General features: G+C 49.2%; 2 protein-coding genes across 9 annotated transcripts in view; one reads left to right on the plus strand and one right to left on the minus strand.

Moving 5' to 3' along the window:
- MMP28 (matrix metallopeptidase 28) overlaps positions 1-4,916 on the plus strand; it is a 33,298-nt gene extending 28,382 nt beyond the window's left edge. For 6 of the 8 annotated variants that reach the window (XM_067717309.1, XM_067717315.1, XM_067717314.1 and 3 more), the window contains 3 exons: positions 91-240; positions 571-738; positions 1,564-4,916. In XM_067717309.1, coding sequence (XP_067573410.1) covers positions 91-240; positions 571-738; positions 1,564-1,958 — 713 coding nt within the window. In that variant the 3' untranslated portion in view covers positions 1,959-4,916. The remainder of the gene's footprint in view (positions 1-90; positions 241-570; positions 739-1,563) is intronic. The other 2 variants (XM_067717316.1, XM_067717313.1) reach the window with 2 other exon arrangements.
- On the minus strand, positions 3,764-4,557 carry C19H17orf50 (chromosome 19 C17orf50 homolog; the record flags this gene model as incomplete). The annotated part of the gene is made up of 2 exons (XM_067717326.1): positions 3,764-3,974; positions 4,076-4,557. Coding segments are annotated over 2 exons (693 nt in total), but the record flags the coding sequence as incomplete, so codon positions are not given.
- Positions 4,917-15,032: the final 10,116 nt, after the last annotated feature.

A 15,032-nucleotide genomic window follows, 5' to 3' on the forward strand; every position in this document is an offset into this window, starting at 1 on the left:
TAATGAAACGAACCAAGGGGGAGGTCTCGAGCACTCAACACACCCCCAACCAGTGTGCGTTCTCTCCCGCTTCCCTCCTTCCCTGTGAAGGGAAGCCCCAGGGCGGCTCAGGGGCCATCCAGCTCCCTGGAAAGCTATTCACGGACTTTGAGGCCTGGGACCCCCACAGACTCCAAGGAAGGCGCCCTGAAACCCGAGGTCCTAAATATTGCCACTCTTCCTTCGATGCAATCACTGTAGGTAAGATGGTCCCGCTGGTTCCTTGCTTCCTTCTTCCCTCCTCCTCCTCCACATCTCCAGGGGTCTCCGGAGCTGGAGTACAAGTTTGGGGGATGAATTATAAAATCCAGAAATCCCAAGTCACAAGCATTCTGCAGGGTAGCAAGCCCACGCCAAGCAAAACGCTGCTTCCTCCTGCACTTTCCCCTCTGCCCCAGCTGTGCCTGCTGTATCCTCTCTGCCGCATCCTCTCTCGTCAGTTTGGGAAGCTGGGTTCTAGGGAAGCACCTTCCCTGGAAAGAAGGCAGGAGGCCGATGGTCACTCCTCAACTTTCTCTTGTCTCTGGGCAGATGGGCAACATCGACTGTACATATTTCAAGGGAACCAGTTCTGGGAGGTGACAGCTGATGGCAACGTCTCAGAGCCCCACCCACTACAGAAAAGGTGGGCAGGGCTGCCCCCCCATATTGAGGCTGCCGCGGTGTCATTGGAGGATGGAGACTTCTACTTCTTCAAAGGTACCAGCCCTGGGGCAGATGAGAAAATTGAAGCCTAGAGAGGGGAGGAGTCTGCCCAAGGTCAAAAGAGGGGAGGAGTCTCAATTCCATTCTGAACCTGTGGCCCCAGCAACTCTCCCAGGAGATTCCTTTAGTGATGGATTGGGGGGCACAGGTGTCACGGTTGTCCCAGAGAGCGGGTGGGAGAGTTTCAGAGAAGAGTCTAGAGGGAAGCAGAGGGTGGCCCTGAGCTCTGCAATGCAGCAGAAGGACAAATCTTCCTTGGACTCCTGGCTGTGTGAGTCTGGGCCTGTCACTTAACTCTTGGAGCTTGAATTTGTTGAACGGGGAAAATAATCCCTCAGGCTTGTTGGGGAAGGAGGATTAAAAGAACATAATGTCTGAGGAATGTGCAGTATGAGAAAATTGTGTTCATTCATTGATTCAACAAATATTGAGTGCCTTCTACAAACTCGGCTGGAGGTGTTGGGATACAGTAGTGATCAAAACAAAATTCCCTGCCCTCACAGAACTGTTGGTAGTAATGGCCGTGGAGAAAGCCCCTGGACTTCCCTGAAGTCTACCACTCCCTGGGAGGGTGCATGCTTCCTGCCTGGGTTGGGGAGGTTCCTTCAGAGCAACCTGCCCTCTGCGGACACCTGCTGGAAGTGGAGGCCACAAGAGTCCCTCCTCTACTGTTTACAACTGATCTATTTTGATTATCACAAATACTGACCACCTTGGACTCCAACATGAAGGGGAGTAGGAATATGGGGGGACAGAGGTGGGGTAGAGGACCAAAGGGCGAGCGCACCAACTCACGCTGGCTCTGCCGATGTCCCACAGGGAGTCGATGCTGGAGGTTCCAGGGCCCCAAGCCAGTGTGGGGCTCCCCACAGCTGTGCCGGGCAGGGGGCCTGCCCCCCCACCCGGATGCTGCCCTCTACTTCCCTCCTCTGAGTCGCCTCATCCTCTTCAAGGGCGCCCGCTACTACGTGCTGGCCCGAGGGGGGCTGCAGGTGGAGCCCTACTACCCCCGAGGCCTGCAGGACTGGGGCGGTGTCCCTGAGGAGGTCAGCGGCGCTCTGCCCAGGCCCGACGGCTCCATCATCTTCTTCAGAGACGACCGCTACTGGCGCCTCGACCAGGCCAAACTTCGAGCAACGCCCTCGGGCCGCTGGGCCACAGAGCTGGCCTGGATGGGCTGCTGGCACGCCAACTCGGGGGGCACCCTGTTCTGAAGACGCCCCCACCTCTTAGTGAATTGCTGGCGCGCTCTCGTGGCCAACGTGTATCCCCAGCCCCAAGGGCAGAGCCTGTCTGGAAGCCTCTGAGCCTCCCTGCAGAAGTCCAGGCAGGAAAGTTCATCTGCATTTGTTCCCTGGAGAATGTCTTTGTGCTGTCAAGACATTGATCTTTGTGGGATCAATTCAACGAGAAGCCGAAAAGGATCCCAGACCCCACGGCCCTTTCCCCAAAGACTCATTCCTCCCCAGGCCTTGGGGATTTTGTTTCTTCCCCTAAAGGTGCCGTTCCTGTCCATGAGGCCACAGCGCTGGGCAACCAGGAAGGATGCAAAACTCAATGGAGAAGTTGGGACCACTTTGCAAGACTGTCCCTTCCCCTCAGGGCCTCCCGGCTCCGTCCTTGGAGGATTGTGTCTTATTTAATCAGAGGCCCCACCCCCAGGAAGACTGAATGGATTGAGTACAAGGGTCTCCAACCTCAGGGGTGTCAGGACCCAGAACAAGAAGGAGACCGATGCAGGCCTGCCGGGCCCTGTTTCTTTCAGGGGTTGGGGGGAAGGCTGGAATAAAGAGGTGCTCCCAGCTGGTGGGCCTGGAGGGGGGAAGCAGCCTTCCTTGGACACGTTTCCAGTGAGAGCAGGTGGGTGTGGATGCTACGGAGGCTGCAACCATGTTCTTCCGGTCAAAGCCGGGACCAGTGAGTTGTGCGTGTGTGTAGTTGTGATAGGGAGAGGGGCCCTGCCTCTCTCCTCAAAGATCAAAATATCCTTCGTCCACCTCATCCCCCAGGCCAGATGAAGGACCCTGTGTGGCAGGAGGAGGACAGGGGCCTCCCTGGAGGTCTGCACAGCTGCAGTCGCAGAGGCCTCTGCAGGCCGGGAGAGCTTCGTGCTCACAATGGCCCCATTCTCCTGGCCACACACGAAGCATTCCAGGAGCTCCCGCTGGCCGGCCGAGAATAGCTGGGATTCCTGGAGAAGGACCCAGCTCTCCGGCCTCCCAGTCTTCTGTCTCAGCGGCTTCTGGGGCCGGTTCTCTAGTCCTGCCCCCTGCACACCTGCCAGTGCCTCCTCTGCACACACACTGACCTCAGCCAGACCGGGCTTCCCGCGGGAGGGGAGGAAGGTCCGGCCAGCTTCAGCCCTCAGCTGACCGTGGGCATTCCTGGCCCGGCAGCTTCATTTTCTTCTCTGCGCGGTGGGGAGAATGGCCTTTGACTGTCCTTGGCTGCAAGTGCTTTGTTCCGCCCTCTCCGAGGGGAGTTGCAGGGAGGAGGCTCTCCGCCTGCCCTTTTCCCTCTGGCTTGAACCCAGGGGAAGGGGAGGAGGGTCGATCTTTATCCCACGCCCCACCTCAAGGCACTGACACTTTGATTAGGGGCTTTATTGAATGATTTGAGGGAAGGGGCAAGTTTCCCAGAGGGGTTATTTTCTCTAGGCGACGCCTCTGCTCACCGGGCCCGAAGGACGTGAAATACCCCAGAGATGAGCGTGAGGCTGTACCAGGGGGCGCGAGTCAGGTGGGCGGTGGGCACTGCGTGCTGACCCGGGCGCTGGGGCCCTCGGGAGGCGCTGTTGGAGGAATGGAGCTCCAGGTGATGTTGGGCTCCGCATTGATGACAGGTGGGCCCGGTCATCAGCGGTGGGCCTGCTGGGCTGCTCGGAGTGGGGCGCTCCGGGAAGGCGGCTCTCAGGTACGTATTGGAGAGCGCTCCGCGTCGGGGCGGGGGAGGAGAGGGTGGCGGGGATTTGGAGTCAGGCGAGGATGGAGGGCCACAGAGACTGGGGATTGGGGGGCGTTCAAAGGCCCACGGCAGCCCCCGCGCCTCCAGAAGCCCGCGCCTCCGGCAGATCCGCGTGCTCCAGAAGGCAGTGCGCCACGTAGCTCTGCGAGCTGTGCAGGTTCCTGCACTTCTTGCAGAAAAGGATCTCGCAGCGCGCGCAGCCCCCGCCGCGCAGCCGCCGCCGCCGCGTCTCCAGCACGCACGGCTCCTCCAGGGGGATCCGCTTCCTGCGGGAAGGGGCCGGGGCGCTCAGGGCACCGCGCCGCCAGCTCCCGCCCGGGGCCCTGGCGCCAGTACATCCCGCCCCCGCCGAGCGGCGCGCCCTCACCTGTTGGCGGGAGGGGCCAGGCCGCCGAGCAGTGCTAAGGGGCTGAACCAGCCCCAGAAGCCGCTGTCCGCGCGCCGCAGCAGCGCCACCTGCAGGATGCTGGACTCCTGGCTCAGCGGATAGTACGACACGGAGCCCCGCTCCCGGCCCTCGCCGCCCTCCGCCTCCCCGCCCTCCGCCTCGCTCTCGGCCGCGCGTTCCTCCAGCAGCCTCTCCTCGTCCTCCTCCGGCGCCTCCTCCGCAGCCTCCGCCTCCGCCTCTGCCTCTCTGGTCCCGGGCTGCTCCAGCTCCTTCTTCCACAAGGGAATCTTCACGCCTGCGGGGGCGGGGGGCGGGGAGGAGGTCAGTGAAGGGCCTGGGTACCCTGGTACCCTGACTGTTGCCCACAGCCCAACCGACCGCCCCCCCCCAAAAAAAATAGGCAGGCGTTCGAACGACGGTGCGCACGAGATGCCCGGAGCCAGCAGGATTCCAAGAGAGGGTTACAGAGTGTGCAGGATTTCCTGGGCAAAGGAAGGCCTGGTTTCCTAGGTCCCCGCACTTCCTAGCTGAAGACTCGGGGCAAATCACGTCGCTTCTGTCACCTCCGTTCCCCTATCTGTAAAATGGGAAAAAGTAGTGCCTATCCCAAGGATTACCGTAAGGCAGGTATCAGATCGAGTGTGTTTGAAGCGCCTGGCTCAGGGGCCGCGGGAAGCCATCAACAAACAGGTGCAATGAGCCTTGCGAACCCGGAGGAGATGGCGGTTCATCACCACCTTCCTTCTAATTGGCTCCGGGGTGGGGACTGATCTCCGTGCAGGCTGTCAATAAACATTAAGTGCACTGATTGGAATTTTAATAGGTGGTTTATATTTTGTTTTCTGGATGGAACCGGATTTCCGTCTTCAAAGTGGGCCATACCTTAAGAAAGCCCAGCAACACCTGCGGCGGGGTGGGCAGGCAGGTGGGCACACAGCGCCTCTGCACTGTTAGAAATGGACGCCTCTGATGAGCAAAACAGGAAAAGTGCCCCTTATGAGCGGACTAAATAGAAGTTTTCTTGCCCTCCCACCCCATGGGCAGACCGATTAGGAAAAGGCTGCCCTAGGGGGGAGCCAATTAGGAAAAGACGTCTATTCCTCCTTCTAGGCTTGACCCGAACCGCCAGCTGGATTTCAGCCACAACTGTCCCCCTTGCTGGTGTTCAGGACACAAACTCCACAACCCCAAGCAGCAGTCCTGGCAGGCGGGAAGTTCTTGGACTGATGTGAAAGTAACACGGCCGCCGCCGGTAGGTGTCCACCACTCACTCAGCAAACACTGACCCAGCCCCACCATGTGCCCTGCTGGCTGCTCGATCTGGGAAGCTAGACTTGTAATGAAAAAAAGGGGGAGGAGGGCAGGGAAGACACAATTCCTGGGGTTTGCGCTGGAAAGGTCTAGAAATTTTTCTATTGATCCCTGCCCATCATGATTAAAGAGGTTGGAGACAAAGCGGAATGATAATATAGTGTTCCAGCCCACATGTATTGAGCACCAGCTGCACGTAGTCACCGGGCTAACCTCTTCATACATCATGCCCCTTCATCTTCCCGACCCTCTCAGGCAGGTGACGTGGTAGGTAACAGAGGGGCCTCTGAATTTCAAGACTTTTGAAACCTTTCAAGAAAAGTTGTTTCAAACATTCTGTCAGTTCTTGGTATTGCTAAATGTGGAGAACCAAGATCCACTGCACTTTTTTTTTTTTTTTTGGCCACGCCGCGTGGCATGTGGGATCTTAGTTCCCCAACCAGGGATCGAAACTGTACCCCCCTGAAGTGGAAGCCCAGAGTCCTAACCACTGGACCGCCAGGGAATTCCCAAGGTCCACTGTACTTTTATTTAGGAAAACACATGAAGGAGCCTTCTGGTTGTGAAAGGCCAGACGTAGTGCACAGCCAGAAAAGCGTGCTGGGAACATTTGGGGAGGATGAGGAATTGGAAAGGAAGGTTGGGATTTGGGGGCCCAGACTATGGAGTTTATAGACTGTCCTTCAGCAGTGGGGAGCCACTGAACGTTTTGACACAGGGATGTACTCAGAGCCATCCTTTAGGATGTTCCCTCTGACAGAAGGAGACAGAGAGACCTACTTAGGAGTCATTACAGTGGTCCAGGCCAGAGAAAAGATCTGAACAGCAGCAGGTGAAGATGAGAGAGCAGATGTCAAGAATATTCAGGAAAGAGAGAGAAGAGGGCTTGTACATGGATGGGTAACTGAGAAAAGGTTGGGCTTCTACTCTGGGATTGCCATGGTGATGTGTTGATTGGTCCACCCTGGAGTCAAGAGACCCTGTCCTCCGGCCCCACTCACCGTGTTTATCCATTCTTCCCAAAGCTGTGCTGCCCTCTTCCCTTGACCAGGCCCTGGGATGAGAGGGAGTTCCCACAGAACTTGGTCTGGTCTCTAGGGCCTCTGTTGGATTATGAGGGGGCGGGGCTAGAACCCCACCTGCCCATAGGGTTCCACCCCAGAATAGTTGCCTTTTCTAGAGCTTCCAAAAGCACCCCCAAACAGTACCTTTTCTCTTGGGAAGGTATTAAAGGGATAGAGAGCAACTTTGGCCCCCAATAGACTGGGGTCAAATCCCAGCTTTACCACATAAACATAAAAGCTATTAGCATATTACCTTTCTGACCCTCAGTCTCTTTATCTGTAAGTCAGAGATGGCAGTGCAGTACCAGACTTTACCTGGCCCACAGAAAACACTTAAAGCATTGTTTATTTCCATCACTATTTTCTCTTTCTGTTGTATCCCTGTCCTTCCTCACCCTTGCTCCCCAGCCTACCGACTTCCAGCACATTGCTTTAGCTCCGAGAAGCAGAGGACATGGTGTAAAGTCCTGTAGGAAGCAGAACTCGGGCAAGAGCTGGGTGTAGCTCCTGGATGTTCTGTATGTGTGTGAGAGAGCTGGGGCTGGGGAAGGGAATAAAATCATAGAAACTTGGGAGACTCCTTTTCCTGGCCTGACAGTGGGGTGTGTTGGCAGAGTCAGGGGTATGGAGAGGGCAGAGGATGCAAACCCAGATCTGGAGAGTCTCAGTCTGATGGCATACAGTTGCTGGAGTCAAGGAGATACCAGTCTGATAGGGGAACATGATATGGTCCTCCATCCAGGTCTGAAGTGGGGCGATGGGGTCTCTTCCTTCAGGCATCTCCTAGTTTGGTGGAGCCAGTTTGATGGGAGGTAGAACAAAGTGGGCAGACCAGTCCCCAGGAATCTCATGGGGGCAACACTGTCAAGAACTGTAAAGAGTCTAAAACTTTACCCTACTTGCAAGTTAGCCTGCTGTACTTTCATGGGTGCTGCCAAAAAAACATGAGACTCCTGGGTTGGAGAGAAAGGACCTCATTACTCAAGGCACAGCAGCATCAGCATACCTGTGTCATCTCCTCTTGGCCCACTGTCCCATGGGTGCTATAGGGATGGGTGCCAGGGAATACCTGCATATGCAGTCATTTGCATTATAAGAGAAACCCTGAGCTTAGGGAACCCTAATCTTTCATGCTGGGCAGTAACCAAACCTCTTCTTTGCTCCAGAAAAAGACACTATCTCTACTTCCAAGGTTGTTCACTATATAAACACCCTTGAAAAGTCAGTACCTCTGCTTGCAAGACATGCAAAAATAGGAAAGACCCATGCAGAATTGTCTCCCCTACAAAACCCCATTTTCCTTACATTTACTAAAAGAGCCTATAGCCACCTTGGCTCTTTTTTTTCTCAAATAATTTGGTAGCATGCACATTACTTTTTTTTTGAATTTTATTTTATTTTTTTATACAGCAGGTTCTTATTAGTCATCAATTTTATACACATCAGTGTATACATGTCAAACCCAATCAAAGTGGCCCCCGCCACTTTCCCCCCTTGGTGTCCATACGTTTGTTCTCTACATCTGTGTCTCAATTTCTGCCCTGCAAACCGGTTCATCTGTACCATTTTTCTAGGTTCCACATATATGCGTTAATATACGATATTTGTTTTTCTCTTTCTGACTTACTTCACTCTGTATGACAGTCTCTAGATCCATCCACATCTCAACAAATGACCCAATTTCGTTCCTTTTTATGGTTGAGTAATATTCCATTGTATATATGTACCACAGCTTTATCCATTCATCTGTCGATGGGCATTTAGGTTGCTTCCACAACCTAGCTATTGTAAATAGTGCTGCAATGAACATTGGGGTGCATGTGTCTTTTGGGATTATGGTTTTCTCTGGGTATATGCCCAGTAGTGGGATTGCTGGATCATATGGTAATTCTATTTTTAGTTTTTTAAGGAACCTCCATACTGTTCTCCATAGTGGCTGTATCAATTTACATTCCCACCAACAGTGCAAGAGGGTTCCCTTTTCTCCCCACCCTCCCCAGCATTTGTTGTTTGTAGATTTTCTGATGATGCCCATTCTAACTGGTGTGAGGTGATACCTCATTGTAGTTTTGATTTGCATTTCTCTAATAATTAGTGATGTTGAGCAGCTTTTCATGTGCTTCTTGGCCATCTGCATGTCTTCTTTGGAGAAGTGTCTATTTAGGTCTTCTGCCCATTTTTGGATTGGGTTGTTTGTTTTTTTAATATTGAGCTGCATGAGCTGTTTATATATTTTGGAGATTAATCCTTTGTCCGTTGATTCGTTTGCAAATATTTTCTCCCATTCTGAGGGTTGTCTTTTTGTCTTATGTTTTCCTTCGCTGTGCAAAAGCTTTGAAGTTTCATTAGGTCCCTTTTTTTTTTTTTTTTTTTTTTTGTGGTACGCGGGCCTCTCACTGCTGTGGCATCTCCCGTTGCGGAGCACAGGCTCCGGACGCGCAGGCTCAGCGGCCGTGGCTCACGAGTCTAGCCACTCCGCGGCATGTGGGATCTTCCCGGACCGGGGTACAAACCCGTGTCCCCTGCATCAGCAGACAGACTCTCAACCACTGCGCCACCAGGGAAGCCCCCCATTTGTTTATTTTTGTTTTTATTTCCATTACTCTAGGAGGTGGATCAAAAAAGATCTTGCTGTGATTATGTCAAAGAGTGTTCTTCCTATGTTTTCCTCTAAGAGTTTCCTAGTGTCCAGTCTTACATTTAGGTCTCGAATCCATTTTGAGTTTATTTTTGTGTATGGTGTTAGGGAGTGTTCTAATTTCATTCTTTTACATGTAGCGCTCCAGTTCTCCCAGCACCACTTATTGAACAGACTGTCTTTTCTCCATTGTATATCCTTGCCTGCTTTCTCATAGATTAGCTGACCATAGGTGCGTGGGCTTATCTCTGGGCTTTCTATCTTGTTCCATTGATCTATATTTCTGTTTTTGTGCCAGTACCATATTGTCTTGATTACTGTAGCTTTGTAGTACAGTCTGAAGTCAGGGAGTCTGATTCCTCCAGCTCTGCTTTTTTTCCCTCAAGACTGCTTTGGCTATTCGGGGTCTTTTGTGTCTCCATACAAATTATAAGATTTTTTTGTTCTAGCTCTGTAAAAAATGCCTTTGGTAATTTGATAGGGATTGCACTGAACCTGTAGATTGCTGTGGGTAGTAGAGTCATTTTCACAATATTGATTCTTCTAATCCAAGAACATGGTATATCTCTCCATCTGTTGGTATCATCTTTAATTTCTTTCATCAGTGTCTTATAGTTTTCTGCATACAGGTCTTTTGTCTCCCTAGGTAGGTTTATTCCTAGGTGTTTTATTCTTTTTGTTGCAATGGTAAGTGGGAGTGTTTCCTTAATTTCTCTTTCAGATTTTTCATCATTAGAATATAGGAATGCAAGAGATTTCTGTGCATTAATTTTGTATCCTGCAAATTTACCGAATTCATTGATTAGCTCTGTAGTTTTCTGGTGGCATGTTTAGGATTCTCTATGTATAGTATCATGTCATCTGCAAACAGTGACAGTTTTATTTCCTCTTTTCCTATTTGTATTCCTTTTATTTCTTTTACTTCTCTGATTGCCGTGGCTAGGACTTCCAATACTATGTTGAATAATAGTGGTGAGAGTGGGCATCCTTGTCTTGTTCCTGATCTTAGAGGAAATGCTTTCAGTTTTTCACCATTGAGAATGATGTTTGCTGTGGGTGTGTCGTATATGGCCTTTATTATGTTGAGGTAGGTTCCCTCTGTGCCCACTTTCTGGAGAGTTTTTATCATAAATGCGTGTTGAATTTTGTCAAAAAGCTTTTTCTGCATCTATTGAGATGATCACACGGTTTTTCTTCTTCAGTTTGTTAATATGGTGTATCACATTGATTGACTTGCATATATTGAAGAATCCTTGCATCCCTGGGATAAATCCCACTTGATCATGGTGTGTGATCCTTTTAATGTGTTGCTGGATTCTGTTTGCTAGTGTTTTGTTAAGGATTTTTGCATCTATATTCATCAGTGATATTGGTCTGTAATTTTCTTTTTTTGTAGTATCTTTGTCTGGTTTTGGTATCAGGGTGATGGTGGCCTCATAGAATGAGTTTGGGAGTGTTCCTTCCTCCGTAATTTTTTGGAAGAGTTTGAGAAGGATGGGTGTTAGCTCTTCTCTAAATGTTTGATAGAATTCACCTGTGAAGCCATCTGGTCCTGGACTTTTGTTTCTTGGAAGATTTTAAATCACAGTTTCAATTTCACTACTTGTGATTGGTCTGTTCATATTTTCTATTTCTTCCCGGTTCAGTCTTGGAAGGTTATACTTGTCTAAGAATTTGTCCATTTCTTCCAGGTTGCCCATTTTATTGGCATAGAGTTTCTTGTAGTAGTCTCTTAGGATGCTTTGTATTTCTGCGGTGTCTGTTGTAACTTCTCCTTTTTCATTTTTAATTTTATTGACTTGAGTTCTCTCCCTCTTTTTCTTGATGAGTCAGGCTAATGGTTTATCAATTTTGTTTATCTTCTCAAAGAACCAGCTTTTAGTTTTATTGATCTTTGCTATTGTTTTCTTTGTTTCTATTTCATTTATTTCTGCTCTGATCTTTATGATTTCTTTCCTTCTGCTAACTTTGGGTTTTGTTTGTTCTTATTTCTCTAGTTCCTTTAGGTGTAAGGTTAGATTGTTTGAGATTTTTCTTGTTTCTTGAGGTAGGCTTGTATTGCTATAAACTTCCGTCTTAGAACTGCTGTTGCTGCATCCCATAGGGTTTGGATCATCGTGTTTTCATTGTCATTTGTCTCTAGGTGTTTTTTGATTTCCTCTTTGATTTCTTTAGTGATCTCTTGGTTATTTAGTAACGTATTGTTTAGCCTCCAAACGTGTTTGTGTTTTTTACGTTTTTTTCCCTGTCATTCATTTCTAATCTCATAGCGTTGTGGTCAGAAAAGATGCTTGATATGATTTCAATTTTCTTAAGTTTACTGAGGCTTCATTTGTGACCCAAGATGTGATCTATCCTGGAGGATGTTCCGTGAGCACTTGAGAAGAAAGTGTAATCTGCTGTTTTTGGATGGAATATCCTATAAATATCAATTAAATCTATGTGGTCTATTGTGTCATTTAAAGCTTCTGTTTCCTTATTTATTTTCATTTTGGATGATCTGTCCATTGGTGTAAGTGAGGTGTTAAAGTCCCCCACTATTATTTTGTTTCTGTTGACTTCCTCTTTTATAGCTGTTAGCAGTTGCCTGATGTATTGAGGTGCTCCTGTGTTGGGTGCATATATATTTATAGTTGTTATATCTTCTTCTTGGATTGATCCCTTGATCATTATGTAGTGTCCTTCCTTGTTTCTTGTAACATTCTTTATTTTAAAGTCTATTTTATCTGATATGAGTATTGCTACTCCAGCTTTCTTTTGATTTCCGTTTGCATGGAATATCTTTTTCCATCCCCTCACTTTCAGTCTGTATGTGTCCCTAGGTCTGAAGTGGGTCTCTTGTAGACAACATATATATGGGTCTTGTTTTTGTATCCATTCAGCAAGCCTGTGTCTTTTGGTTGGAGCATTTAATCCATTCACGTTTAAGGTAATTATAGATATGTATGTTCCTGTGACCATTCTCTTAATTGTTTTGGGTTTGTTTTTGTAGGTCCTTTTCTTCTCTTGTGTTTCCCACTTAGAGAAGTTCCTTTAGCATTTGTTGTAGAGCTGGTTTGGTGGTGCTGAATTCTCTTAGCTTTTGCTTGTCTGTAAAACTTTTGATTCCTCCATCGAATCTGAATGAGATCCTTGCCGGGTAGAGTAATCTTGGTTGTAGGTTCTTCCCTTTCATCACTTTCAGTATATCATGCCACTCCCTTCTGGCTTGTAGAGTTTCTGCTGAGAAATCAGCTGTTAACCTTATGGGAGTTCCCTTGTATGTTATTTGTCATTTTTCCCTTGCTGCTTTCAATAATTTTTCTTTGTCTTTAATTTTTGCCATTTGATTATTACGTTTCTCAGCATGTTTCTCCTTGGGTTTATCCTGTATGGGACTCTCTGCACTTCCTGGACTATTTCCTGGGTGGCTATTTCCTTTCCCATGTTAGGGAAGTTTTCGACTATAATCTCTTCAAATATTTTCTCGGTGCTTTCTCTCTCTCTTCTCCTTCTGGGACGCGTGTAATTCGAGTGTTGTTGCGTTTACTGTTGTCCCAGAGGTCTCTTAGGCTGTCTTCATTTCTTTTCCTTCTTTTTTCTTTATTCTGTTCAGTAGCAGTGAACTCCACCATTCTGTCTTCCAGGTCACTTATCCATTCTTCTGCCTCAGTTATTCTGCTATTGATTCATTCTAGTGTATTTTTCATTTCAGTTATTGTATTGTTCATCTCTGTTTGTTTGTTCTTTAATTTTTCTAGGTCTTTGTTAAACATTTCTTGCATCTTCTCGACCTTTGCCTCCATTCTTTTTCGAGGTCCTGGATCATCTTCACTATCATTATTCTGAATTCTTTTTCTGGAAGGTTGACTATCTCCACTTCATTTAGTTGTTTTTCTGGGGTTTTATCTTGTTCCTTCATCTGGTTCACAGCCCTCTGCCTTTTCATCTTGTCTATCTTTCTGTGAATGCAGTTTTTGTTCCACTGGCTGCAGGACTGTAGTTCTTCTTGCTTCTGCTGTCTGCCCTCTGGTGGATGAGGCTATCTAAGAGGCTTGTCCAAGTTTCCTGATGGGAGGGACTGGTGGTGGGTAGAGCTGGCTGTTGCTCTGGTGGGCAGAGCTCAGTAGAACTTTAATTCGCTTGACTGCTAATGGGTGGGCTGGGTTCCCTCCCTGTTGGTTGTTTGGCCTGAGACCACCCAACACTTGAGCCTGCAGGCTCTTTGGTGGGGCTAATGGCAGCCTCCGGGAGGGCTCATGCTAAGGAGTACTTCTCAGAACTTCTGCTGCCAGTGTCCTTGTCCTCATGGTGAGCCACAGCCACCCACCGCCTCTGCAGGAGACCCTCCAACACTAGCAGGTAGGTCTAGTTCAGTCTCCCCTGGGGTCACTGCTCCTTCCCCTGGGTCCCGACGTGCACACTACTTTGTGTGTTCCTTCCAAGAGTGGAGTCTCTGTTTCCCCCAGTCCTGTCAGAGTCCTGCAATCAAATCCCACTAGCCTTCAAAGTCTGATTCTCTAGGAATTCCTCCTCCCGTTGCCGGACCCTCAGGTTCGGAAGCCTGAAGTGGGGCTCAGAACCTTCACTCCAGTGGGTGGACTTCTGTGGTATAAGTGTTCTCCAGTCTGTGAGTCACCCACCCAGCAGTTATGGGATTTGATTTTATTGTGATTGTGCCCCTCGTACCGTCTCATTGTGGCTTCTCCTTTGTCTTTGGATGTGGGGTAACGTTTTTGGTGAGTTCCAGTGTCTTCCTGTCAACGATTGTTCAGCAGTTAGTTGTGATTCTGGTGTTCTCACAAGAGGGAGTGAGAGCACATCCTTCTACTCCGCCATCTTGGTTCAGGCTCCTACTTATTTTTTTAAATTAATTAATTAATTATTTTGGCTGCGTTGGGTCTTCGTTGCTGAGCACGGGCTTTCTGTAGTTGCAGCGAGCGGGGGTTACTCTTCATTGCGGTGCGTGGGCTTCTCATTGCGGTGGCTTCTCTTGTTGTGGAGCACGGGCTCTAGGCGTGCGGGTGTCAGTAGTTGTGGCATGTGGGCTCAGTAGTTGTGGCTCGTGGGCTCTAGGGTGCAGGCTCAGCAACTGTGGCACACGGGCTTAGTTGCTCTGCGGCATGTGGAATCGTCCTGGACCAGGGCTCAAACCTGTGTCCCCTGCATTGGCAGGCAGATTCTTAAACACTGCACCACCAGGGAAGTCCCAACCACCTTGGTTCCTGATTGCAAAATTCAAAAGTTTACTCTGGCTAATTTAAAGAAAAAAAATAGAGCTCACAGAATGGCTGGAAGACTTGACAATTGGAAGTCAGGTTCTCTCTCTGGGGCTGGGCTCATCTTCCCTAATTTCAAGAAAGCCCTACCTAATACCTGAAAATAGGATTTTATTAGCAAGAATGGAAAAGAAATAGCTCCTCTGTATTGGGGTAACCAGTCTCTAGAATGGCTCCCAATGACCCTTGTCTCCTGGTAGTCACACTCTAATGTAGACCCTTCCCAAATGAAATAAGGCCCACCTGGGTAATTGATAGGATATTGTGGAAATGACAGAGTGTGACTTTCAAGGCTAGGTAACAAAAGACCCTGTGGCTTCCGTCTTGCTCTCTCACTCTAGAGAAAGCCAGCTGCCATGTCTTCAGCACACTCAAGCAACCCTATGGAGAGGTTCATTACACTGAGGAACTCAGGCCTCCTGCCAGCTTCAGTTTTCTTGTTTCCTCATCCATAAATGGGTACAACAATCACCATCTTGATGCCTTTAAAAGGTAATTGAGGGCCTTCCCTGGTGGTCCAGTGGTTAAGACTCTGCGCTCCCAATGCAGAGGTCCCGGATTCTATCTCTGGTCAGGGAACTAGATCCCACATGAATGCTGCAACTAAGACCCGATGCAGTGGAAGGGAGGGAGGAAGGGAGGGAGGGAGGGAGGAAGGGAGGGAG

The sequence above is a fragment of the Pseudorca crassidens genome, chromosome 19 (genome assembly GCF_039906515.1).
Source record: "Pseudorca crassidens isolate mPseCra1 chromosome 19, mPseCra1.hap1, whole genome shotgun sequence".
Classification (NCBI taxonomy): domain Eukaryota; kingdom Metazoa; phylum Chordata; class Mammalia; order Artiodactyla; family Delphinidae; genus Pseudorca; species Pseudorca crassidens.